At 37.4% G+C, this 25,462-nt stretch overlaps 2 protein-coding genes and 1 long non-coding RNA gene across 7 annotated transcripts in view; 1 reads left to right on the top strand and 2 right to left on the bottom strand.

The window, feature by feature from the left end:
• RICTOR (RPTOR independent companion of MTOR complex 2) overlaps positions 1-3,184 on the bottom strand; it is a 117,375-nt gene extending 114,191 nt beyond the window's left edge. For both annotated transcript variants that reach the window (XM_038535257.1, XM_038535258.1), the window contains exons 1-2: positions 3,084-3,184; positions 2,866-2,913 (exon numbers count right to left, since the gene is read on the bottom strand). In XM_038535257.1, coding sequence (XP_038391185.1) covers positions 2,866-2,913; positions 3,084-3,132 — 97 coding nt within the window. In that variant the 5' untranslated portion in view covers positions 3,133-3,184. The remainder of the gene's footprint in view (positions 1-2,865; positions 2,914-3,083) is intronic.
• LOC119871560 overlaps positions 1,705-25,462 on the top strand; it is a 31,760-nt gene continuing 8,002 nt past the window's right edge. Inside the window, exons 1-2 of the long non-coding RNA XR_005358549.1 lie at positions 1,705-2,214; positions 21,523-21,628. This is a non-coding gene — a long non-coding RNA (uncharacterized LOC119871560). The remainder of the gene's footprint in view (positions 2,215-21,522; positions 21,629-25,462) is intronic.
• Positions 22,214-25,462, bottom strand: part of FYB1 (FYN binding protein 1) — a 150,353-nt gene continuing 147,104 nt past the window's right edge. For all 4 annotated transcript variants that reach the window (XM_038535263.1, XM_038535261.1, XM_038535264.1 and 1 more), the window contains 2 exons: positions 25,147-25,178; positions 22,214-24,357 (listed from right to left, as the gene is read on the bottom strand). In XM_038535263.1, coding sequence (XP_038391191.1) covers positions 24,335-24,357; positions 25,147-25,178 — 55 coding nt within the window. In that variant the 3' untranslated portion in view covers positions 22,214-24,334. The remainder of the gene's footprint in view (positions 24,358-25,146; positions 25,179-25,462) is intronic.

The raw sequence follows: 25,462 nt of genomic DNA, 5'->3' as shown, positions 1-25,462 counted from the left end.
AGAGAAAAATTCTAATGTTCTAGAAAATAAAACACTACATTTTATCTTCAGCACATATAATACTCTTTGCTTAGACCTAATTTAATGGTAATCTCGTGGAATACTTCTCGACAGTTGTTATACTCAAGAACTCTATTCAGACTACCCAATTAATAGTTATGTCTAAAAAAAGAAATGAAAGCCTCGATACCATAAATCCTATTAACAAGTTTATAATGTTCAAAACAACTCTGAAGTATTTTAAATGTGATATAAATAATTTTGGTTTCATAGTGTGGGAAGACAACTAACATCTAGTTAACATCACTCACAAAAGTATAAGCTCCCGTACTATTTTAAGCATTAGTTCATTTACTTCTCACATTCTTAATAACCCTTTGAAGTTCTCTCTGAGATGAAGAAACCAAGAGTTAAGCAAGGTCAAATAACTTGCCCCACATCACCTAACTATTAAGGATCCTAGCTGAGATTACAACCCAGAACTATTTGACTTTACAGTCTGATCTCTTTTCACTATACATTGATTGGCTCCTTTAGGAATTACAATGACCATGACCTCTATTTAATGATGAACTTTGTGAGATAGCTACATTAACGAACTTCTCAAAGGTTGCATAGAACAATTAAAATGAGGGCAAACACTGCCTTCGCATTAAAAACCTAGTTTTGGTTACCCAATCTTATCTAAAACATACCGTAATCCAATCCACAAACAGCTGCCCTTCGGCTGCAACCCAAACTGCCCTATAGTTCTCAAACTATTACAAAAGTGTAATTCTTTGTGATTTTCATCACCTTAGATCTACTAGTACTTCTATAACTTCCCTATATAATGAATGTTTTATTCCTATATAGCCTCTCTTATTTGCATATGTCTTTTGCAATCCATTGCAATTGGCTGTGTATATTCCAAACTAATTTGTATTTTGTCAGGGCAAGCAGAAATACCATTTTCTTCTGCCTTTTGCATCATCCTAAAAATGCCTGTCAACAATGGTGTTCACAAAGTGCTCCGGGCATATGACATTTTAAATAGTAAACATACAGAGTTATCTGTGTACTTGAGTAAGATTGGAGTAAATCAAGGGTTTATCAAATTTGTACATGAGCTCTTTTACAAACCAAAATTTTGATACCAACCACAGAAACTACTATATATAGCAGCTCAGCAAACCTAAGGCACAAATATAACTTGTTTTCAGCACCACATCCCAACAAGCTTTTAACGTGAAATTGAGACAGAAGATCTAATAAATGCTCTTTTCACCATATAGACGCATATGCCCACATAGAAATTAAATCACTAATAAAGCACATCTGTTACAGAACTCAAATGCTAATTTTCAACTCCGTGGGAATTTCGTTTTTGTAAGGAAACTTACTAGAAAATCTTTTCCCCACACACATTTTACATAGATTTTTTTCGTGTGTGTTTTATATAGTGAGGTTTCCAAAAGGTTACACAACAGTCAAAAGCGTTTACATCTTTGTATACTAACACTCAAACCCTATCTGCTGAAAGAAGTTCCAATTCAGTGCATCGGTAGAAACCCTTTCTGCCTGTCACACCAGCACCTAGTTTCGGCCAAAGCAAAGTCCCTGAACTTTCAGAATGAAAGATTCTTACAAAAACGTACTCTGGCAGCTACATGGAAAGTAGCTGTTTAGTTGATGACACAGTTATCTTACCCTAGGACAGACAAAATAAGGCAAGCCAGATAATGCATTATGCTTTAAATACCAGGGATGAGCCTCAACAATGGGCCTGCGTCTGACAAATACTTTAGATAACAGTCGTTGCGTCAAGCAGCACACGGGTTAGATTTTTCGAATTTCTAATAAAATGTTTACGACTCGGACTTCCTAAAGTGTTTTTCAGATCTCAGAAAGGAAGCCGATTCTCAGGCAGCCGAACCAGTTTACACTCGGCTACAGCCAGTGTGAAATCGGACTTCTTTGGCATCAGTAGACCAAATCCTGTTTACGGTGGAAGGGGGGAAAAAAAAAGAAATAAAGAAAGAAAGAAAGAAAAGAAAGAAAAAAATCCTTGGCGTGTAACTACTACATCTTGGGCGAGATACTGTCGAACAGACTCCAGCACGGTGAACTACACGGGAGATTCGCTGGCCAGTAGCTGGACCGGGTCCTTCCAAACGCCAGCGCGGGGTTCGCCCCGTTCCCAAGGTGTAAACAAACCCGCCGCCGCGGCAGAAGGTAAACAATGAACCTGCGGCGAGGGTGAGGGGGCGGTCTCGGCCAACTACGGTCCCAGCCGCCCGGGCACGGGAAGCGGGCATGGACCGCCGGCGCAGCCCAGACACCGAGCCGCAGTCCCCGATTCCAGGGGTCACTGCCGAGTCAGCCACGCTGCCCCCCCCCCCCACCGCCCGGGGCCGGGGGGCAAGGAGGAAAGCAGCGGCGCGGGCCGGCAAGGACCCGGCAGGTCCGGCCGCCGCGCGGGGGGACGGGGAGGGCAGGATGTGGTCGCTCTTCCCTCCGACATCCTCCGGCAGCCTAAGTAACAGCCCGACCTCCCGCCGGCCGCCTCCGGGCGGGGGTGCGGAGAGCCCCGGGGGTCGCCCGCCCCGCGGAGTCCCGCTCGGCGTGGGCCGGCGCCCGCCGCACCCGGAGGCCCGGAGAAAGGCGCGGGGCGCGGGGCGCGGGCACTGGGAAGGGGGATGGGTCCCGGGAGGCGGCCCCGGGCTCGGGCTCGGGCTCGGGCTCGGGCTCGGGCTCTGCCTCCCGCGCCCCCGCCGCCCGCGCGGGGCCCGCCCCTGCCCCCGGCCCCCGGCCCCGGCCCCGGCCCCCGCCCCCGGCCCCTCCCCACAGCGCGCCCCGGCCGGCGCCCGCGGCGCCCCGCGTTACCTCGGGTCAGATCCAGCGGGACGTTCTCCTCGCCGCTGTCATTCCGCCCTGTGCGAAACAGACACACAGCTCCGGTTAGGACGCGCTCGCAGGCCGGCGGCGGCGGCCCCGGCTCCGGCCAGCGCCCCTGAGGGCCCCGCCTGCCCGAGGCCAGGGGGAGGCCGGGGCCAGGGGTCGCGGGCCCCAGGCAGTGGGGGGGAGGGTTGCAGCGGGCTTACCTCGTATTCGGAGGTTCTTCAGCGAGCGGCCGCGGCCGATCGCCGCCATATTGACGGGTTTCAGTCACAACACCGGAAACCTCGCCCGATCGCGCGAGAACCCCTTCCCTGCCCCGCGCGCCGCGCCCGCCCCCTCCCCCACAGCCCCCCTCCGCGCGCGCGGCGGCGGCGGCGGCGGGGGCTCGGCCCGGGGCGAGGAGGGGCGAGGAGGGCGAGGAGGGGCGAGGAGGGGCGAGCAGGGGCGCGGCGCCCACCCCGGGGCTCGGTGCAGCTCGCGGCGCGCGCCCCCCCCCCCCCCCCCGGCGCGCCCGGCCCTCCGAGAGCCCGCGTGCCGGGAGGCGGCAGTGCCCACGAGGGGAATCCCATTGACGGGGCCTGCCGCGTGGAAGACGCTCCCCCTCCGGGGCGGCGGGGACTGTAACGGGAGCCGAGGCGAGCCGGGAGCAGCCCTGCCCTCGCCGCTCGCCAGTCGAGACCCCGTGCGCTCTGCACGGGCACAGCTGCGCGGCGTCGCCTGGCGCGGGCCCTTCCCGGACCGCTTCGCTGCGGCCGACTCGGCGCGTTAAGCCAACTTGGTTTCCGCCCTCGGCCGCGACCGCCGCGCGCGAAGCAGCCTGCGCTTGGGGCTTCCGAGCCACACTCGGTCCAAGGGGGCGGCCGGGCGGGCGCTCGGTCCCGGGCCGCCGGCGGGAGGGAGGCGGGAAGCGGAGGGCGCGGGGCGGCGCGGGGGGACCCGGGGGCGGCGCGGGGGGACCCGGGGGCGGCGGGCGGCTCCGGCTCCGGCTCCCCGGGGCGTGCGGCCCGAGCCCGGCCCCCGGAGGGGTGGCGGCTTCGCATTGTCCGCGCGGAAACCCAGTCGTTACTCGCGGTGGAGCTTTCAATTCCAGAAACTGCTTCACCCAGTCCATACACAGACACCTGGCCTCTGACCCAGCAGCCTTCTCTTTAAAGTGCACGAACTTTCAAGACCGGGTGAGCCTCGTGCCGCCTCCTATTCCCCAACTTGGTGTGTGTGTGTGGTTGTTTTTTCTTTTTTAAATCACAAGAGACTGGAAGTTAAACAGTGGAGCTCCTGCTTTAACGACCTCTCTCCTCCCAGGTCGTGCAATGTCCAGGATAAATAAGCATTCAATAAATAATAAGTTCGATGAATAATAAGTGCCTTGGGTTCCTTTGTTCCAGTGCTCTTTTTTGCGTTACTTAAGGAAAAAAAAAAACAAAAAAAAGCAAGACTGGAGATAACATTTGCCGTTGTGAATCATGGTGAGCAATTGCAAACGTGACCAAACGTAGGGATTATGCAAATTATTACAACCATTAAAAAAACGTTGTAGGTCTAGTATATTTATGATACCGTAATATTTTAAATATTTAAAGTCATGTTTGTGATTTTGAATCAAGCAAGGGTTTACAAAATTCCCTCCTTTTATGCACGTTTAAAATACGTACACAGTAAAAAGATTTTACCTATCTGTTCATAGGAAAGAGTCTGAGAAGATATACATCAGAATGTTAACTGATTTTTCTTTTCCTTTCAGCTGTGGAATTACACATACGTTCTCATTCTTGTTTGCCATCTGTACTCTTTAAATGTCCTGTGATTAATGTAAAATAAGAAAAGTTGTAAACAGAAAAATAAAAGCCTCATGCTGTAGCATCATCAGGAAAATAAAAGAGGAACCCTGCTGCCTTAGGAGACTATCCTCTGTCTCTCTATTCCAGGTCCTTTTCTTATTAGGTCTACAATCAGATACCTGTTGGTGGTCTTGCCTTCCTATTCGGAGATGCCACACAGAGTACTTTTTAAAAATGTCTCCTGACATAACCACTAGGAATTTTGATAACAACAAACTTTTCTCTTGCTCTTGGAGCTTTTAGGTCTTGGTGCAAGATTATTTTACTTACAACTAAGGCAAAAATCACAAAAATTTGAGGTCCGGTTAGGACATTAAATATTTGCATTTCATCCTTCCATATGTCATATTTCACAATTTTAGAGAGGTAGAAATCTATCAGTGGACATTTTACCAGAGTCTTAGAATTGTTCCAATTTTTAACCGACCCCTTTTATCCTATTTTTTTGTTCCTATTTATTCTAGATTAACTCCTTCCTACTACAATTTAACTTCATTTTCTCTTTCATTCTTTCATGAAAGTTCAGTACTACTGATCCACTTTTAAATTACTTAAGGTACATGAAAGCCTGAATCTAATAGCCTTTCATTTTTGTAACTATATGTTCCACTGTATTTTCCTATTTAAAGATCACTGTTCAATTATTCCATCTCTTCCAGGAGGAAAAAAAAAAAATTTATCTTTCCCCAATCTTACAATGAAACTAGTTTTTCTTCTATTACTCTTTTAGTCATTTAAGCGCCTATGTTCTTCACATTTGTTGTTACGGTGAATAATAGGATTTCTGGTAAAAAGGACAAGTTCTTAGTGTTTGCAAATGACACTCCACTGGGAAGTAGGAGTTTAGGGAAATTTTAGTGAAGAATACATTTCACAATGTTATGTTTGCTTTTTAAACAATACATTACTGATTCTAGTCAGCTTGTTATTTGTTAAAATCTCTAAGTTATCTTCTATACTTGCCAATAGCTAGCCATTCTTCTTTTTGAAACTTGTTTTTCTTCCTGGTTTATTCTAGCTCACCCCTATGTTTTACTCATTTTGTTTACTTCTTACTACTTCTCCAATTTTCCGGGTCATTTTGATTCTAATCTGGTCATTGAGAATGTGACTTCCTCTTCTGAGTTTTCATTTCCCAACTAGGTTTCATTTGCTGTGTGAATGAACTGTCTTTTCTTGTAGTATTAGTCACAGATAAAAAATGTCATATGAGATTGGTTCCAGGACCACACCTCTGAGAGATAACTGCTTGATTCCAAAGATAAATGACTCCATTGGTAATCACTGTCTGGTTTCTATTCTCTATCCTATTACACAAAGTTAATAATTCTAGTTTAAAAACCAAATTTTATCAGTTTTGGGAAGAGAGATAATGTTGAACAGAAACAAAGCCTTACCAAAATCTTAGTTCCCTTTATCTATCTGCCTTACAGTGTAGGCCATATGAAGATAAAGCAAGTCAAAAACCACAACATTTGGTGGTCTGTGTTTTGGTCATTTCTCTTCAGAGTTAAACCACACATTTAAAATCTAGATAAAGAACATTAAAATGACAGGCAATGGACTGAAATCAAACAAATGTTGTAATCTTGCACAGTGTTGATTATGAAGATTCATCCTTGGTCTTGTGTACCTCTTAGCATTGTTCCTTTACATTTTAATGGAAGTCTCAAAATAGCAGGAAGGAGCCTCTTAGTACTGTTCCTTTAAATTTTAATTCCTGTCCCAAGATCTCTTGTAAATTTCATTTTAGGAATATTCCGTAACGTATAAAGGCACTCTATCAAAACAGTTTTATATAGGGTATGTGCCTATGTTTGTGAAAGGAGGAGATATATATATATATATATATATATATATATATATATATATTCAGAAAATAAAATTTGGAAAGGTATGCACTAAAATTTCAACCAGTGATTATCTCTGGTTGATAGAATTTTGAGTGCTTTTTATCTTTTTCATTTTAACTTTTCTAAAACAAATTTTTACTTATATAATTTTTTAAAGAAAAACTATTTTAGAGAAAATTTTCCAGCTGTTTTAAGTCACAATGATAAGCATCTCATTATAATAATTTGCTAAGCAATGGACCACCAAATTCTTGTACATCTCATCGTTTTGAAAAGAACATTTGTGCACATACTACAATACATACGTATTTACTCATTTTTTTTTTTAAGATTTTAAGTAATCTCTACACCCAACATGGGGCTCGAAGTTAACAACCTTGAGATCAAGTGCCGCAGGCTCCACTGACTGAGCCAGCCAGGAGTCCCAACTTTTTTTTTTATTATTATTAAATAAGACATAAAACAAGGATAAAATAAAATTGGTAAAAAATAAATTTTAATGTTACTTTACTAATGACACTAATAAAAAGTGGGGCTGAATATACTTTATTATTTTTTTTAATTTCTTGTTAAATACTTTATGATATAGCAATTCAAAAGTCCAATTCTAGGAAGAATTTATTTGGATATTGAGTTTTAGTAGCTGAAATCTCACAATATACCAAGTTTTTTTAAAAAATAGAGGAACTATTGGAGTTTCTAAACCATAACACTCATTTTTCAACTCCACAATCAGTTATACAAAGGTTTTTTTAGGTAATTTCGCTAATAAAGGTCCGTCTTTCCCGATGTCAATCCATTTTTAGGGCAAATGGGAAGGCATAACATTTAGAAATTTTTAGCAAGTGATTTAAAAATGGTTTCAAAACTCGTCATCTGAATGATTTTAAACAGGTTAGAAAACTTTCCATGATTTTTAAGTGTGTAAATATAAACATTTATATAAGTGACACATTTATATTTTTAATTGTATTAAAAAAAATCACAAAACTGTGGAAATGTTTCCAAATATTTATTTTCTAAGTGCTCCCTCCTAGCACAAATTTCTTTCGAAAAGTAGTAAGATTTTTAGTTATTGTGATCACATTTACCTTGAAGGGAAAGACTAAATAAATATTTTTAAAATATCTGATAGGTAATGTGGTACTAGAAGCCACCAATCACTATGGAAAACAGTTTACCACTAAATAAATATCAAACATCTTCATGGTATAAAACACTTTCATAGTTACTTCCTTTCTCTTTTCAAGGTGTATAAAAATTAAGCTATATTTTAAAGGTCTTTATTATTTAAAATTATCACATGTGGTACTGTCTCTACTCTTCTGAGATATCTTTTGATATTTCAGTTTTAGAAACATCGATTTTTCATAAAATATTGCCTTTATTAAGGAAGTTGTTTAGATAAGGATACACATGCTCTGGTCCATCTTTAGTGGAGCAGAAAGAATAGCGATTTGTGTATTTTCATTGCTGAATAGAATTCAGCAAATACCGTAAACTAAGCCAAGTGTAGAAGCATCTATGCTTCTATCCAATTGCACAGCAAAGGTTCTGTAATGCATTTTTGTTCAATATCTTTTTCTTCAAATCTTCAGGTTTTTGAGTTTTTTGTTTCTGTTTTTATTTTTTCTTTCTTGGTTGACCAATGGAACATTTTAGTTTGTCACCAAATTTTTTTCTTTGTGGCTTTTTTTTTCAGTCTTTTTTTTTTTTTTTATCATAGCAGGGAATGCCACTGTATTATACCCCACCAATATGTACCTTTTTGTCTGTTGCTAAGTTTCTCATTTTCCAAAGTATTGAATTCAATACTGCATGTTTCACATCATTAAAAACATAGAAAATTACCTTCACATTTTGAATGTTTATTTTTAAATATTTTGCAAATCAGATAGCTTTATACTATCATCAGCTAACATCTCAAGGAATAGTATATACTTAGACTTAAGTAACCGTAAAGGATAATCTACATAGAATCATGTTTTACGTGATCTTAATTTTCATTTAAAAAATTGTTGCTGACATTGTGACATCTGATTACATTGCCTTTGCTTTTTTTCTTATAATGATGTTGATAAAGTGCTAATATCAGTAGTAAAGGTACCTGAGCTTCTGTATTTTAAAACTGTGCTTTTATTACTTACAGAAGTATCTAACTTTTGTTACACGTAGTTTCTTTGCAATATTCTTTTAAGCCAAGCTTCCATTTGATAAAGGGTAGTTTAAAATATGCCCCTTAAAATATGGATAGTTAAAATATGCCCCTTGGCCATATACCCAAGTGGAAAAAATTTTCAGGAAAGTTTTGTAACTCCTCTGAGTTACAGAATTCCCAGTCTTCCCTCAGGATGCCTTCTATGACTCCTGCTAATTTTACCAACCAAAGTTAACCAAATGACAACTCCACCATTAAATCTGCATAATATAATCAATAGTTTATATTTTTCATTCCTTTCCTTCCCCCACCCCTTTGGCTAAAGAAAATCTCCAAAATTCCTCCACCAGAAAACAAAAAACAGAAAACAGTATAGCAAAATTAGAGGAACAGTGTGAAATTAGAAAACTGGAAAAGCAGAGTTATCTAGAGGGCAGACGCCAATTGCATACTCATGATCTGAGACTAAGCCACTACCAGAGGTAGAAAAGCAACACATGAGACTTCTGCATTAAGTCCAGGATTCTAGAAGTGGACCAAAGTGGACCCAGGTTGTGGTGCCCCCTGGCTTTCATCAGTAGCAATTACAAATCCTTTCTGGAGAAAAGCCCTTAGACTCTTCACAAATTAAGATCAAACAAAAGTTCATATTCAAAGTTCATCGAAGTCATAGGAAAAAGCCACCATAAGGAAGAATCGGTAGAAATAAAAACTATAACTCACAGACTTCAGATATTGGTGATTAGAAACCAAATATAACGGAACTCTATTTGAAATAATGATTTTTAATGAAGAATTTCTGATTTTTGTCCATGATGGAGAATGACTATTAAATTCACTTTACCATAATAAATGTTCACATATTTATTAACAACTGTCCAATTTGAAGCATCGGACAGTAGGTAATGTGGCATTGTGACCTTGAGATAAAAGAAACAGACAAGGTGAACTCCACATTCTATCTGGCTTTTTGCCTGAGGACACATTTCACAACATAACACTAAACTATGGAAACCAACAGAGAACAACTATCTGGAGGAAAGAAACAGGATGGAGGAAAGAAAGATTGAAGTTCAGATCTAAGGAGGCAATTGAAATTTAAGGAACAGAATGCCAGAGAGGAGGAACCTGTACCAGAGTAGGAGTTCCAGAAATCTGTATATGAATCCTCTTAACTAGATAGCTGAATTTTAAGCTGCACAAGAAGATGGTGAGATTCTGGGAAGTCCTGTTAGAGAACAGCACCTGGGGGCTTTGAACTAACTGAAAATTCCAGAGGTCGGTAGAAGATTGCAAAAGACAATTAGAGTTCTAACCAGCAAGTGAAGAAATTTTGGTGAACCACCCTGAGCATTCAGTTAAGAACACTCCAGAAGGCTATAATTTAGACAAAGGTTGGCATGGAGACCCCCAAAAGGTCATAACTTAGGGGAAAAGCTACACTAGCCTAAAATAAATGCTACTATAGACATATTCAAACAAAGCCTAAAATCAAGTCTCAACAGAATCGAGCTAATTTCCCAGTAAATTAATAAATAGGGAACCCCCCCAAAAAACTCATTAAAAAGAAAACAGTAGTATCCAAACTCTCAAACACATAACATTTACAATGTAAAGCATATAATAAAAATTTAATTAGATGTGAAAAATCAGAAAAATGTGATTCATCTTCTTGAGAAAAAAGTCATTGAATCCAAACCAAGAAATAACACAGGCATCAAAATTAACAGAATTTTATAATTATAGTAAATGGAAGCTCTTACTAGAGAAATGCATACTATAAAAAAAGAACCATGTGAAAATTCTAGAAATAAAAAAATACAATATAAAAAATGTAAAAATCCACTTGATGGTGACATATTGGACACACAAAAAAGGAGGGGTGATCAGTGGATTGAATACAGACCAATAGAGAGAATGAAGAGGAGAAAGACTGAAAAAAAAAAAAGAATCATTAAAAAAATCAAACAGTCTGAAATATGTGTAATTGGAATCCCAAGAGAAGTGGAGAGATTACAGCAGAAAAAATACTCAAAGAAACAATGGCTGAAATGTTCCAGATTTGATAAAAATTATCAAGACACAGATCCAAATTGCTGTATGAGTCACAAACAAATGAACACGAAGAAAACCATTCCCAGGCATGTTATAGTCAAATTACCAAATACCAAAGATAAAGTGAAATATCTTTAAAGTGATCAGAGAAAAAACAAAGGCAAATAAACTACAGGCAATAATAATAAGTATTACTGGTGACATCTAGTCAGAAACAGTGCAAGCTAGAACTCAAAAGACAATTTTAAAGTGAAATCTATAATCTAGAATTCTATATCTGGTAAAATAAATATTAAAAAATGAAAGTAAAATAAAGAAATTTTCAGATTTGAAAAAATTGAAATAAATTATCATAAACAGATGTGTTTTAAAATAAATTTTAAAGGAAGTTCTGCAACCAAAAGGGAAATAAAAGCAGATGGAAATGCAGATCTATATGAATAGACAAAAAATGTAGAAAATGGTTTATATATAAGTAAATTATTAGATACTTCTCATTTAAAGCAAAAGCAATACAGTGTACTGTGTGTTTAAATTGTAGAAATAAAATGCAGGACACAATTGGACTGTTAAGAGGTTCTCATATTTCATATGAAATAGCACAATATTAGTTCAAGGTATGCAATAATTAGTTAAGGAGATATACAAATACCTACCTAGGAAATTTCTAAGAAATTCCTACATCAATTACCATATTAAAAGTAAGTTATATACTTCCTGATTTCAAAACTTACTACAAAAGTGTAGTAATTAATACAGTGTGGTAATTGCATTAGACAAAAGCAAGAAGCAGATAAATAGACCAAAGACCTGAATAATGCTATCAACCACTTTACCTAATTGACAGTTATAGACATTCAGCAACAGCAGAATAGCCATTCATTTTGAGTGCAGATGGAATATTCACCAAGATAGACTACAGTCCGGGACAGAAAACAAATTTTAACAAATTTGAAAAATTGAAATCACATAAAGCATGTTTTTGGACCATAACAGAATTAAACTAGAAATCAACAACACAGAAAGCTAGAATAGTCCCAAATATTTAGAAATTGAACAGCAAAAGGCATACTCCTAAAGAACCCATAGGATAAAGTAGAAATTGAAAGGTAAAGGAAAATGTATTTTGAATTATATAGAAATGAGAATATAACATAACAAAATGTTTGGCATAGATCTAAATCCCAGAAATGAATAGCATTAAATGCTTATACAAAAAACAAAAAACAAAAAAAAAAAAAAAAAAAAAAGAAGAAGAAGAAGAAGAAAAGAAAAAGGAAGATCTCAAATCAGTGGTTTAAGTTTCTACCTTAAGAAACTAGAAAAAGAACAACTAATTAAATCCAAAGCAAGTAAAGGGAAGTCAGTTAAATAAAATGAAATCAAAAGTTGTTTTTTGAAATAACCAACTGATTAATCTCTAGCCAGACTGATCAAGAGAAAGGAAAGAAGCTATAAAACACAAATAACAAAAGAGAAAGGCTGTTACTATGAAACCCTACAGATACTAAAAGGATGAATGGACAAATTCCTTTATTTTTTTTTTAAGACCTTATTTGTCTATTTGACAGAGAGAGAAAGAGAGAGAGCAAGGAGGGGGAGTGGCAGGCAGAGGGAGAAACAGGCAGAGCAGAGTCCAACTCAGAGTTTGCCCCCAGGACCCTGGGATCAGGACCTGAGCTGAAGGCAGACACTTAGCTGACTGAATCACCCAGGTGCCCTGACAAATTCCTTTAAAGATACAACATACCAAAGCTTACTCAAGAAGTTATTTTGTAGGTATTAACAAAATGATTCTAAAATTTATTTGGAAAGATAAAAAATGTAGAATAGCCAACACAATACTGAGGAAGAACAAAGTTGGAGGACCCACATTATTTATTTTCAGGATTTACTATAAAGGCAGGGTAATTTTAGACATAAATTAATCGAACAGAAATAAAGAGCTCAGATCTATCTATCTAAACCTATATCTATATCATCTCTATCTCTGTATCTATAGCTATGTCTTCAATGAATTTTTGACAAAGCTACAAAGGCAATTCAATGTAGAAAAGATAGTCTTGCAATAAATGGTATCGGATCACTTGGATAGCCGTACAACAAATAATGAGCCTTGGTCTACACCTCACACTCTATATAAAAATTATCTCAAAGTGGATAATAGACCTAAATATAAAATACCAAACCACAAAACTTCTATAAAACAACAGAAAAAAAAATCTGTGATCTTGGGTGAGGTGACGATTTTTTAGACATGACATATGAGAAAAAAATTGATAGACTGGATTTCATCAAAAGGAAGAATTTTGTTTTTAGAAAGACAATTTTAAGGGAATAAAAGGACAAACTAGAGACTGAGAAATTTTTTTTAATTGAGGTATAATGGACAAATAAAAGGATTTCTACTATCAAGCTAACAACACATCCCTTACCATTAAAGTGTTGTTAATTGTTCTTGAGAATACTTAAGTTCTATTGTCTTCGCAAATTTCAATTACACAATACAGTATTATCATCTATATCATATTGTACATTAGTTTCTCAGGCTTGTTTCTCTTTTTTAAAATTAAATTCATTTATTTTAAGTAATCTCTACACCCAACGAGGGGCTAGAACTCACGACCATGGGATCAAGAGTTGCATGCTCCATGAACTAAGCCAGCTGGGTGTCCGAGACTTTATTTCTCTTATAATTGAAAGTTTTTTATAGCCTTTCACCAGCCTCTCTCTGTTTTCCTCACCCTCCTGGCAGTTACCAACCTACTTTCTGTTTCTATGGGTTTGGTTTTTAGATTCCACATATAAAGTGGGATCTTGCAGCATTTGTTTTTCTCTGCCTGGTTTATTTCACTTAACATAATGCCCTCCAATTTCATCTATGCTGTTGCAAATGGCAGGATTTTCTTCTCTTTAGGGGCTGAATAATAAATATTACTAGATGTATAAAAACACTTAAATTGTTTTTTATACCTTGGTTATTGTGAATAATGATACACGAACATGAGTGCAGGTATCTCTTTAAGATCTTGATTTGTTCAAGATATATACCCAGATATATACCCAGAAATGGAATTGCTGGATCATATGGTAGTTTTATTTTTAATTTCTTGTGGAATTTCCATATTGTTTTCCATCTTGGCTGTACCAGTTTACATTCCCATCAACTATGCAAATTTCCTTTTTCTTCTATCCTAGTCAGTATTTCTTATCTCTTGTCCTTTTGATAACAGACATCCTAACAGGTGTCAGGTAATATCTCATTGTGATTTTAACTTGCATTTTCCTAAAGATTAGTGATGTTGAACAACTTTTAATGTACTTGTTGGCCATTTGTATGTCTTCTTAGGAAAAATGTCTATTCAGGTCCTTTACTCATTTTTTAAAAATACTTTATTTATTTATTTATTCATGAGAGTCACAGAGAGAGAGAGAGAGGCAGAGACACAGGCAGAGGGAGAAGCAGGCTCCATGCAGGGAGCCCGACGTGGGACTCGATCCTGGGACTCCAGGATCACGCCCTGGGCCGGAGGCAGGAGCTAAACCGCTGAGCCACCCAGGGATCCCCTCATTTTTAAATTGGGTTATTTATTATTTTTTGTTTTGTTTTGGTTTTGATTTCTTTTGTTATGTTGGTTTGTTTTTTTGCTAGTGAGTAGTATGAGTTCCTTGTACTTATACATCTAACTTTTTTTTTCCTAACTTCTTATTAGATGTGTAGTTTGTAGATATTTTCTTGCACTTTATAGATTGCCTTTTCACTTCGTTGATGGTTTCTTTTGCTGTGCAGAAGCTTTTAATTTTGATGTAGTCCTAATTGTTTATTTTTCTTTTGTTGCCTTTACTTTTGGTTGATGACAACATGGCACAGGGAAATTTTTAGAAGTGATGAAATGGTTCTGTTTTTTATTTATAGTGGTGGTTATGTGACACCATGTGTTTGTTAAACTTACAGAACTGTATATTTAAAGGGTCAAATTTACTTGCACGAAATTTCTACCTCAGTAAAAAAATTGAAAATAACAAAAATCACTATTCTAAGGGGTAGAAAATATATGGAGTATATTTTGAGCAGGTCTAACATACTTTAATAGGATTCCCAGAAGGAAATAATAAAATAAAAAGATGCAGTATTTAAAGATATTATGGCTTACATTTTCTTGGATTTGTGAAAAACAAAATTAGCAAATATAGGAGGGATAATGTATGCCAAACAGGATAAATAAAAGGAAATCCACACGGAGACAATGTATAGTGAAGACAAAGACAAAGAGATCTTAAAAGCAATTGCAGAAGAAAGACAACCTATAAGAACCACAACTGGAATAACTGTAGTCTCCTTTGCAGACATAATAGATGCCAGCAGACAGAAAAATTATCTTTACAGTGGTAAACAGGGGTGCCTGGGTGGCTCAGTTGGTTAAGCTTCTGCCTTTGGCTCAGGTCATGATCTCAGGGTCCTGGGATGGAGTCTCACATCAGGCTGCTTGCTCAGTGGGGAGCCTGCTTCTCCCTCTCTGGCTTCTTCTGCTTGTGCTCTCTCTCTCTCTCTCTCTGTGTCAAATAAATAAATCTAAAAGTATAAAGTGGTAAACAAATAAAACTGTCAACCAAAATTTTTGTATCTAAAGAAAAACTATCTTTAAATAACATGAAAAATAAAGACATATTAGATAATCAGGAAATGGCAGTGTTTACCCCCAAAAGGCATGACTATTGAAGCTTTCATTATATGTATTTCAAGAAGAAGAAAATGGCCCTGGAAAGATAGTCTGAAATATAAGAAACAGTGATGGGTAAATAAATTGGTAAATCATGTAGACACATTTAAGCAAATGCAGTCTGCATTTAATAATAATATTTAAATATTGGATTAAAAAGGAAAGAAAATACTGGACAGTGGGGTGAAGGGAATAAACGAAGAAAATCAAGAAAGGAAGAAATAAATCAGCCTCCAAAGAAGACAAGAAAGAGAACAAAGACACATGGGGAGAAACCTAACAAATAGAAAGGACAATGTAAAATAGGAAACAATTCTAAATATGTATATGGGGACAGAATACTTAATTGCAAGTTTATCAGTTGAAAGGCAGAAACTGTTAGGTTAATTTAAAAATCCATCTATATGGTGTTTCCTAGAAATACACTAAAATAAAAAAACGTTAAAAATGAAAAGATGAAAACTGTATATAAGATCAAAGTCATCTTGGGGGACCCCTGGGTGTCTCAGTGGTTGAGCATCTGCCTTCGGCTCAGAGCTCAGGGTGTAATCCTGGGTCCAGGGATTGGGTCCCGCATCTGGCTCTCTGTGAGGAGCCTGCTTCTCCCTCTCTCTGTGTCTCTGCCTCTCTCTCTGTGTGTCTATCATGAATAGATAAAATCCTTAAAAAAAAAAAAAAAAAAAAAAGCTCGATAGCCTTCCTAATATCAGAGAAAACAGACTAAGTAAAAAAACATAATTAGTATGCAAAATGTCCCAACATAGTGAAAAGAGGCTTAATTATAAAGAAGATTTCAAATAACAAATTCACATGTACTTAATAAAATAGTCTCAAAAAGTGACAGAAATAAAGAAATTGACTAGCTGGCCATCACAGTGGGAGATTCCTTTTTTTTTTTTTTTTGTATATTTTTTTATTGGAGTTCGATTTGCCAACATATAGCATAACACCCAGTGCTCATCTGTCAAGTGCCCCCCTCAGTGCCTGTCACCCAGTCACCCCATTCCCCCGCCCACCTCCCCTTCTACTATCCCTTGTTCGTTTCCCAGAGACAGTGGGAAATTCCAACATACTTCCTTAATTATTGTTTGCTTAGGCACACTCCTCCCCTGATGAATACTATTCAAACTTGATTTTCTTACAAAGAGACATATTGAAAAAAAGCAAGCACGGGAGGGGAAGTAAGTAGGATTCCCTAAAAAAGAGTATCAAAAAAGTAGTTTACTTGTGTTTTTATTCACCATCATTATGGAGATCCATCTATCAATGTATAGAGGAGCCCTAGAACATTGCTCAGCCAACTTTAAATTTTTTTTTTTTTTTTTTTTTTATGATAGAGAGAGAGAGAGAGAGAGAGAGAGAGGCAGAGACACAGGCAGAGGGAGAAGCAGGCTCCATGCACCAGGAGCCCAACGTGGGGTCTCCAGGATTGCGCCCTGGGTCAAAGGCAGGCACTAAAACACTGCGCCACCCAGGGATCCCCTGCTCAGCCAACTTTAAAAACAAAGGTCTCAATCTATGAGATACCATGTTTCCAAAGAAGGAAAAATCATTACATGGTTGGTGCCAGTGATTTTCATATCCTATTTTAGAATTTCCCTGAAGGTCCCCCTGTTCATGAGAATCTTTTGTTTAAGGAAGCAGTTTGTAAGTAGAATAACCTTTTCAGTGACCAAAGTGTTTCCATTCTACTGCAGTACCCTCTTTCCAGATATACTTGGGAAACTGAGTAGTAACCAGAAGATTCTTCATCAACATGGAATCGGATAAATGACTTTTTTTGGAAGAATATTTTGCTACCTTATATTTTCACAAATTATGTCGAATATTCTGCATGAACTTTTCTGAACTAATTTATGCTTTTACTTTTCTCTTATTAACTCCTTCTAATAGTAATTAATTTAAAAATTACTGCCACAATTGTGAGAGTTTAAAAATTATCATGAATCCTCTTTTAGTACAATATTGATGCTATTGAAGTCTAAACTTTCTGTAAAAAGTGTGCAGAGACTTGAAATTATCTAGTCAAATGCATAAGTACAGTGGAAATAAACACAGTTGTGTGGTCCTAGGAATGAGTCTCACAGACGATGCAGGCATATGGAACCTCGGCATGTGACACAGAGTTGGCTTTGATATTGTGGAGAGGGTTAGCCCAATCAAAAAGTGGTTTGGAGGAACTGCTTCTCTGAGGAGCAAGAAGCTTGGTATTTCCAGATGGGTTCAAAGAATTTAGAGTGAAAGCAAAACTTTAAAACTTTTAGAAGAAAATATAGAATATCTTCATGAGCTGGTAAAGAGTTTCTTAAATAAGAGTACAAAAAGAGTTTCTTAAATAAGGTACAAAAAGCATTGGCCTCTGTCTATTCAAGTGGACTATGTGCTTATTCTACTGTTTAGTGGTTCCAATCCTGGGTATATTCCATAGAGAAACCCTCACATACCTAGGGAAATTCCAACAGGAATGTCCATAGTTACATTGTTTATGATATTTTTTCTTTTTTTTATTTATTGGAGTTCAATTTGCCAACATGTAGCATAACACCCAGTGCTCATCCCGCCAAGTGCCCCCCTCAGTGCCCATCACCCGGTCACCCCCACCCCTTGCCCACTTCCCCTTCCACTACCCCTTGTTCATTTCCCAGAGTTAGCAGAAGTTGGGAACGATCTAACATGACTTTAGTAGAAAACCAAAAGTATCTGTGGTTTTTCACTCAGTAGAATGCTTGCTATACCTTTCCTAAACATAATAGGAAGTGACAAAAGCAGGTTGTAGACTAGCACATACAGTATGATACTAATTTTATCCAATTTTAAGATATAAAAAATAATACTTAAAACATTTTGAGAGATATATACATATGTAGGAAAAGTGTGAAGAAATGCAAAGAGGTGAGAAACACCAAAATCAGGTACCAGTTTTCTCTGAGAAGGAGGGGAAGAAAGAGTAAAATGTGATTGTGATGAAGTACACAGGAATCTTTAAATGTACTTACAGAGTTTTACTTAATGAGAAAATTAATGTTTGAAAGGTGACTGGGGGAAATGCAAAAATTTTATATTGGTATTATAAACTGAAAAATATTCACTAAAATTTATCTCTAGATACTAAGAAAGGTGAGGGAGAATTTATGATGAGCACAAAACTGTCATTAACTTATGGTCATAACTCCATTTCACAAGAGCATTGCCCTGTTTGTTCACTTACCTTATACAACAGATGAGGTTCTAGCCTATTTGTAAAAATCAAATCCATTTTCAAAGGATAGCCATTTATGATCTTTTGAAAACAAAGATATTACAAATAATTTTTTCCTAAGTACTAAAGGCAAATTTGAAAGTTGAATTTCTTCTTTCCTGGCATAATGATAAATCTTATACAAACCAATGAAATAAGTATAGAGCACTAAAATTGACTAGTTTGAAGGAATGATACTACTCGGAATATCTAAATTCTGGTATATTAGTTAAGGGGTCAGTCATGATATGTTATCACCATTTTTTCTGAAGTTATAGACTTTACAGCTCATATTCTCTAAATTTAACATTAATTAAATATATATTTCAGTCTTACAAGTCTCTCTTGAAACTGGGTTCTGTAGCTTAGTTAACACTAGCATTTCTGTTTGTCATCTGCATCATAATGAAAAAAACCATCATTTTCCCTAATTTCCGGCTTCTTTGTATCTCACTAACAATTTTCATTGTTGTTATTATTATTATTGTTATTGTTATTATTACTCAGGAGTGAGGAGGAGTGGATAGCATATGGAAAGCAGGATATCACAATGATAAGATCTTGAACCTGTTCATGAAACTTGGGCAAAGCATATGTCACATCTAAATTTCATTTCTTCTGAGCCTGACTTGATAAGGTTGACATAATGTTTAAATAGGACAAGGCTCTTAGCCCTCAGCACAGTGTTTAGCACACAATAAGCACTCAATAAATGCTAATAGATGGTGAGGATGACAGCGACAATGCAGCTTGTATACGGAATTGACTCAAATACTGAGATTGGATGATTTCACCTTTTGAATAAATGTGTAAGATACATAGAATAATAATAATAAATAGACTTAAAATGAACATTCATCTTTCAACTGCCTCTCAACATACTTACCTGTGTAAAATGTGGTGACTTAGGGGGCATTGCTGCTGAAATGATTTGGGACTCTGACAGGACCTTGATAAGCCGGGACAACCCCTTAATGATGCAAGGCCTTCCAGCTTTAGCGTTTGGTCCATAAAATATACACTTTTATGTCCCTTCCTATTTGACGAGAGAGCTGTTATTTCTGCAGAAAATTCACTTCTGATCTAACCCTCGTAACTTTTACTGGCAGGTGCACCCATCCCTCAGCTGCTATAAGAATTGGTTGCTAAAATTCACAGCTGCACCCTACTTCGGAGAATTTCTCTCAGCCCAAAGAGGCAGTGTTGCCCACAGATGATTGAGGTTGGGGAAGGAAGCCTCTGGTAGCCAGGGACTGCTGATGGAGAGATACAAGCCTAGCTCCCTTGCCTCAGGGTAGCTGACTCAATGGAGTGCTTCTTGCTTCAGTGCTTTCTTCTGGAATCAGGCTGAGCATGGGCTGCAGTTAATGCACATCTTTGCCCAACTTTTTCCCCTGTGCTATCCTGCTTGCAGGATTTTTTTATCCTGCTTACAGATTTTTTCCCCACTGTAAAGTCCCCTAAACAAAGCCCTCTAAGATTCTAGTCTCAAGCTCTGCTTCTGGAGGATCCAACCTAAGATACCTTGTGAGTATGTCTATTTCTACAGTTAGGTTTGGAATAAGAGAGATTTTCTGTTGTTTCTCTTCTAGACAAATGCACAAAAGTCTTTAATACCTTGTGGTTTTGGTTTTCTAGTCTTGTACATTTATTTAGATCTTGGAGGTTAGTGACCATGATAGCTTAGTGCACCTCTTTTGGTTTGATACATATTAAAGACAAGAAACCAACATAGCAAAACAAAACAAAAACAAAAACAAAAAAACACCAAACAAAAAACCCCCCACAAACCTCTAATCCCCGGAGGCATGTGGGCGGCAACAGCATTTCAAAGCTTTTCTTAACACAGCTTCTACCATATAGGGTGAAGCTCTAACAATCATATCATTTTAGCTAAAGAATAATAACCTAAATTTCATCCTTACTTAAAGAGTCTTCCTTTCAACGCTGTTCCTAGAGGTGTGATGAAGACTCAAGCTCCCATATCTGACAGCATGTGTAAGATCATGAATTTGAAAGCAAAGAGATAGTTTCCATGCCTGAATAAAATTATTAATCAATTTAATTGAAGTCTCTGAAAAATATTACATCATTTCAAAGATCTGTTTCTAAGAACTGAGATGAGAAGGTGGTCATAGAAGGAATTTCTGTCTTCTGCTTTGTTAATAAGAACCTGTCTGCCAACAGCCTGTATTCGCTATTGAGTATTCTCAGCTGGGCAAGTCCAAGGCCATAATTTGACTTTAAATTTCAAGTCCAGGCCATGGCATTTGCATCGCATCAGATGCTGAGGAGTTCATGTGCAGCAGCATTAGTTTTTTATGATTATATTCCTGCTAGACCTCTCAATGGCATTTGGTGCTTCTAACAGAAATGCAATCTGGCTGTCATAGACACTAAATGAGGTTTGTCCATCACTCACCCCCACGGAAAGGCTCCTCGTTATTGACAAGTTGGAGAGCTCTAGTGTGGTGTGTGTGCTTCATCTCATTTATTTCCTGTCATAAATGGCTGATGTTGCAGAAAAATGGAGCAACGTATTTGTGAGACGAAATGGGAGGAAGCCAGGGAAGTTGGAGGAGTCATCAGAGAGCAATGCAAGTCTGACCCTAATAAAGAGGGTCAGGGAAGGGAAGGGAAGGGAGGGTCAGGGTCAGGGTCAGGGAAGAATGTTGGAAAGAAACATCTCTGAGTACTATGCAGGGTAAAGAAGTTTTAGCAAGGCTGTTGGGGAGTCTTCAAACCACATCTGCGGCCTGGTGTCTTCTGTATCTTTCAGGATCAGGACTGCCATGCTCAGTCATTGGCTAGGAGCAGTCTGTGGGCAGCTTGGAGTTGGCACAACTGTGGAAATGGGTCTCTGAGTGTTGATGGCAGGACCTTTGGTGAGTTAAGCTTCCTATGGTTGGGGGTCCACGAGGTGTAGTATTCTCCTGGTTGCTAGATATACCCTACCATTTTAAAGACAATGAGATGAGAAGAGGAAGGTAGAAATGGGTTGTAGTTTGAGAGACGTTTGGATTCAAGGCAAGATTTTCTGTTGTTTTTTGAGCTAGAAAAACTTCAGTATGTTTGAAAGCCTAGAAGAGGGAATCTGCATGATGGGAGAAGTTAAAAGTAGAGGAAGAGAAGAAAGGAAAGGGGAGAATTTGGGTGGGGAGTGTGTGTGTGTGTGTGTGTGTGTGAGAGAGAGAGAGAGAGAGAGAGAAAGAGAATTAGTTAACTGTGAAGGAAGAAGACTACAGTGAAAGAAGGATGAAGAAATTGGATAAAGGTTATGGATTTGAGGAGGGACATCTTATTCCCTGGGGTAATGTCTGAATATGGGTTAAGGCTGAATGTCATTGGAAGTTGAAGGGAATTGTGCTTGTTTTTTTTCAATTTCATTCAAAATAGGAAGGAAAAAGAGGTAAGATTGGACTTAGAGAAAGACTCTGCAGATCAATTTCTTGATGAAGTAGGAGGCGAAGTTATCTGCTGAAGGTATTATTTATTGTAACTCTTCTCGTGTGACAAAATTCCATACATAAAACTATAAGAGAAATAATATTTAGTATATTAAAATTAATATGTCAAATATATCTTTATATTAAGATGATTATCTAATACATATGTCTTTCATAGGCATGTGTATTTTTGTTTCTTGGTGTATAACCCAAAACTCTAAAATATTCTCTTGATTTAATTAGGAATTTTAAAAACTGACGTTGTATTGAATTTGTCATTCTCAATCAGAAAAAAATTACTGGAAATATACTGTCAGTGTATTACGTATATTTGCTACCAAATTTAACAAAAACAAAAATGCTTTTGAACCATGTAATTTATCTCTTAAATAATTTCATCAAATGAGCATATACTGGCTTACCATATTAAAAAGTAGACATTAAAGTATTTCATAATTGGAGGGGGACTTTGACATCATTGGTTTCTCATGTGAGGGCCTCAGACTCCCAGAATCTATAAATTGAGCAATAAATGTTGATGATGGCCTATTTTCTTTCTTTCTTTCTCTCTCTTTCTTTTCTTTCTTTCTTTCTTTTTCTTTCTTTCTTCTTTCTTTCTTTCTTTCTTTCTTTCTTTCTTTCTTTCTTTCTTCTTTCTTTCTTTCTCTTTATTTTTTTGATGATCTATTTTCAAATTTCAACATATCAAATGGAAATCACACTTTACCCATATGAAGGCTGAGGTTACAATGACTTAAAATGATTTCAATTCAGTGGGGCCACTCTTCAGAAGCTCCAATGGGCCTTTGCAATATTAAAGTATGGAAAATGCATTAATCAGTATTTAATCAAAGAATTTTAAAAATACACAAAGGCTTCTGAAATACAGGATTAGGGTAGGGAAAAGATTATAAAAGTTTGAGGTAACTGGTAGTAAAAAAAAGTTGGGAAATTTGATTGATTGCATCTAATCCTGTAATTTGCAGATGAGGAAACTGGGAGGATAAATAGTTTACCCAATATTACTTCGTGGTTCATTAGTAGTAGAGCCTGCTTTAGGATTTGCCTATTTTGGAAGTTGTGAAAAAATTACCTAACATGCTATTTTCTTGGGTGTTAGGGTTTTGAATATTGTATCATGGTGTTTAGTGTTCTTAGCATTTGGAGCCCAAATGCTTCATATTTTGTTTGGAGTTGCTTTGGGAATGAGTATGTCTGAGTAAGGAATGTTCTAGTCCAAACACTAGGCCAACTTTCCAGTAAAGTAGTTAAAAAAAAAGAAAAAAAAAGTTCCACAGAGGTAATTGAAAAGCAAAAGCCTTCAAAAGAGTTCTCATAGTAAAGAGGTGCCATAAAAGCCTAATTAATTTCAAAGTCCATCTTCATTCTTCATAATTTTAGGGTAGTCCTCATTCATATCCACTCTAGTTACAACAGTAATTTAAATAGAGCACATAATTAAACTATTAGTGGATGAATCTGCAAAAAGAAAACTTATTTTGGCTCTTCTAAATTTTAATCTTAAGTGCGCACACTAAATGTTTACATTCTCATCAAATAATTAACATATATTCACAATTAACAAACAGGAACAATCTTTATACAAAAATTCTGCTACCACTGTCATTTTTAAAACATTTATCCTGCCAGCAAGAGAGGAGACAGTTGTGTCTTTTTCAGGATAGATAATTTGAATAAAGAATATAAGATACAGTCATAATTAGAAGTTCAAACAATAGTTTTCCTTCTTGTGAAATGGTTTAATATTTTCTTCCTTATATTTCTTTATTCTTCTTCCTCATATTTCTTTAGACAACACAATCATTTCTTCTCATTTTTTTTTTCTTTTTAAGGAGGGGAGGTTGTCTACAGAAGGGAGGTGGTCTAAAAGAAGTGCCTTCATAACTGCAGCTGAGGCAGAGATGGAATATTTAGTAATTCTTACATTTCATTGGTGTAGTCTTCCAAGATGTCAAAATCATTTTCTAAGTCCAAAGTTTCAAAACCTCATAATCAAGATTTTATAACAAATGGTAATGAGTAGTTGTGTGCATTCATTTTCTATGATATCCAATCGCATGTCAATTAAAACTTAGACTTCATTTTGGCAGCAAATGAACATAGCAGAATGAACAAAGCTGAGACCTAGTCATTGTCATAGATGCAACCTGGAAAAAAAAAAGTACAAATTTCAATATAGTTATACAAAACACATATCTTTTAAGTGTTCCAAGGTTAGAAATGTGGGTGATTCACACCCTCCCAGTTTAGGATTAAAAAAAATGTAGAATTGACCCATTTTATGAAAAAGTAGTTAAATGGAAGATCATATATGTATTTAACTTTCAATGCTCAGTATATAATTCTAACTAAGTTTTTGGACAGATTTATTCTTTATCAAAATGAGACTGAGGATTATTTTATTGGGCAATTAATTAAATGTACTCTTTGGTAGTTACTGTAAATGAGATTGGAGATATTAAATATCAGTACGATCCTAAATTTAAAAGGAAACTAAAAGGCCACATGAGTAACTATATGCATCATTTCAGTTGAGATTAAGTTTTTAGAGTGTAATTTATAAATATGTGATGCTAAAAGAACACTGGCAAGTAATATAGGTTATGAAATAAGTACCTATTAACTGGTCAAGTATACATATGTTTGTGGATGAAAGTTTAGAAATTAAGATTAATAGTATAATGAAAAATTCACTAATCATTTTCATGCTTCTGTTTTCGAAGAAAATAAATAAGATTCTCCCTTGATTTCCAGTCATGTGCACAAATAATTTTTTAAAATTATATCACAGCATCTACTTTTCCTAACATTTTCAAGTGATTCAAATTCTGATCTGATTGGAAAGCTCTAATTAATCCAGCAAGCTATTTTTAGTATTTATAAGAACAAAAATTCACTGTTACTGTTCTTGGTGGTGGGTGCCATGTGAGACTTACCATCAGCAATATCATCATAGATCTCTCCATCACTGTAAATATAGAAAATAATTTTTATTAAAAAATATGTTCTTAACATTAAGGCAATATTTAGATTAAAAAGCTAGTAATATAAAAAAAAGCCAGTAATATGATTTTATATGACAAAATTAAGCATTTAAGGATGAGAAGTTAAATGTCATTCACTTTTAAGTGGGAAGAAATTTCATAGTCATCTGCATCATCTTTCATTGGTTTAACCTAATCCTCTGTTATATTCTAAAAATAACCAAAAGACCCACAACTTACTCCATATCATAGACATGGAATAGTGGAA

This window comes from Canis lupus, chromosome 4 (assembly GCF_011100685.1).
Source record: "Canis lupus familiaris isolate Mischka breed German Shepherd chromosome 4, alternate assembly UU_Cfam_GSD_1.0, whole genome shotgun sequence".
In the NCBI taxonomy this organism is placed as follows: domain Eukaryota; kingdom Metazoa; phylum Chordata; class Mammalia; order Carnivora; family Canidae; genus Canis; species Canis lupus.
The sequence above is the reverse complement of the archived record's forward strand: the minus strand, read 5'-3'. Positions and strand labels throughout refer to the sequence as shown.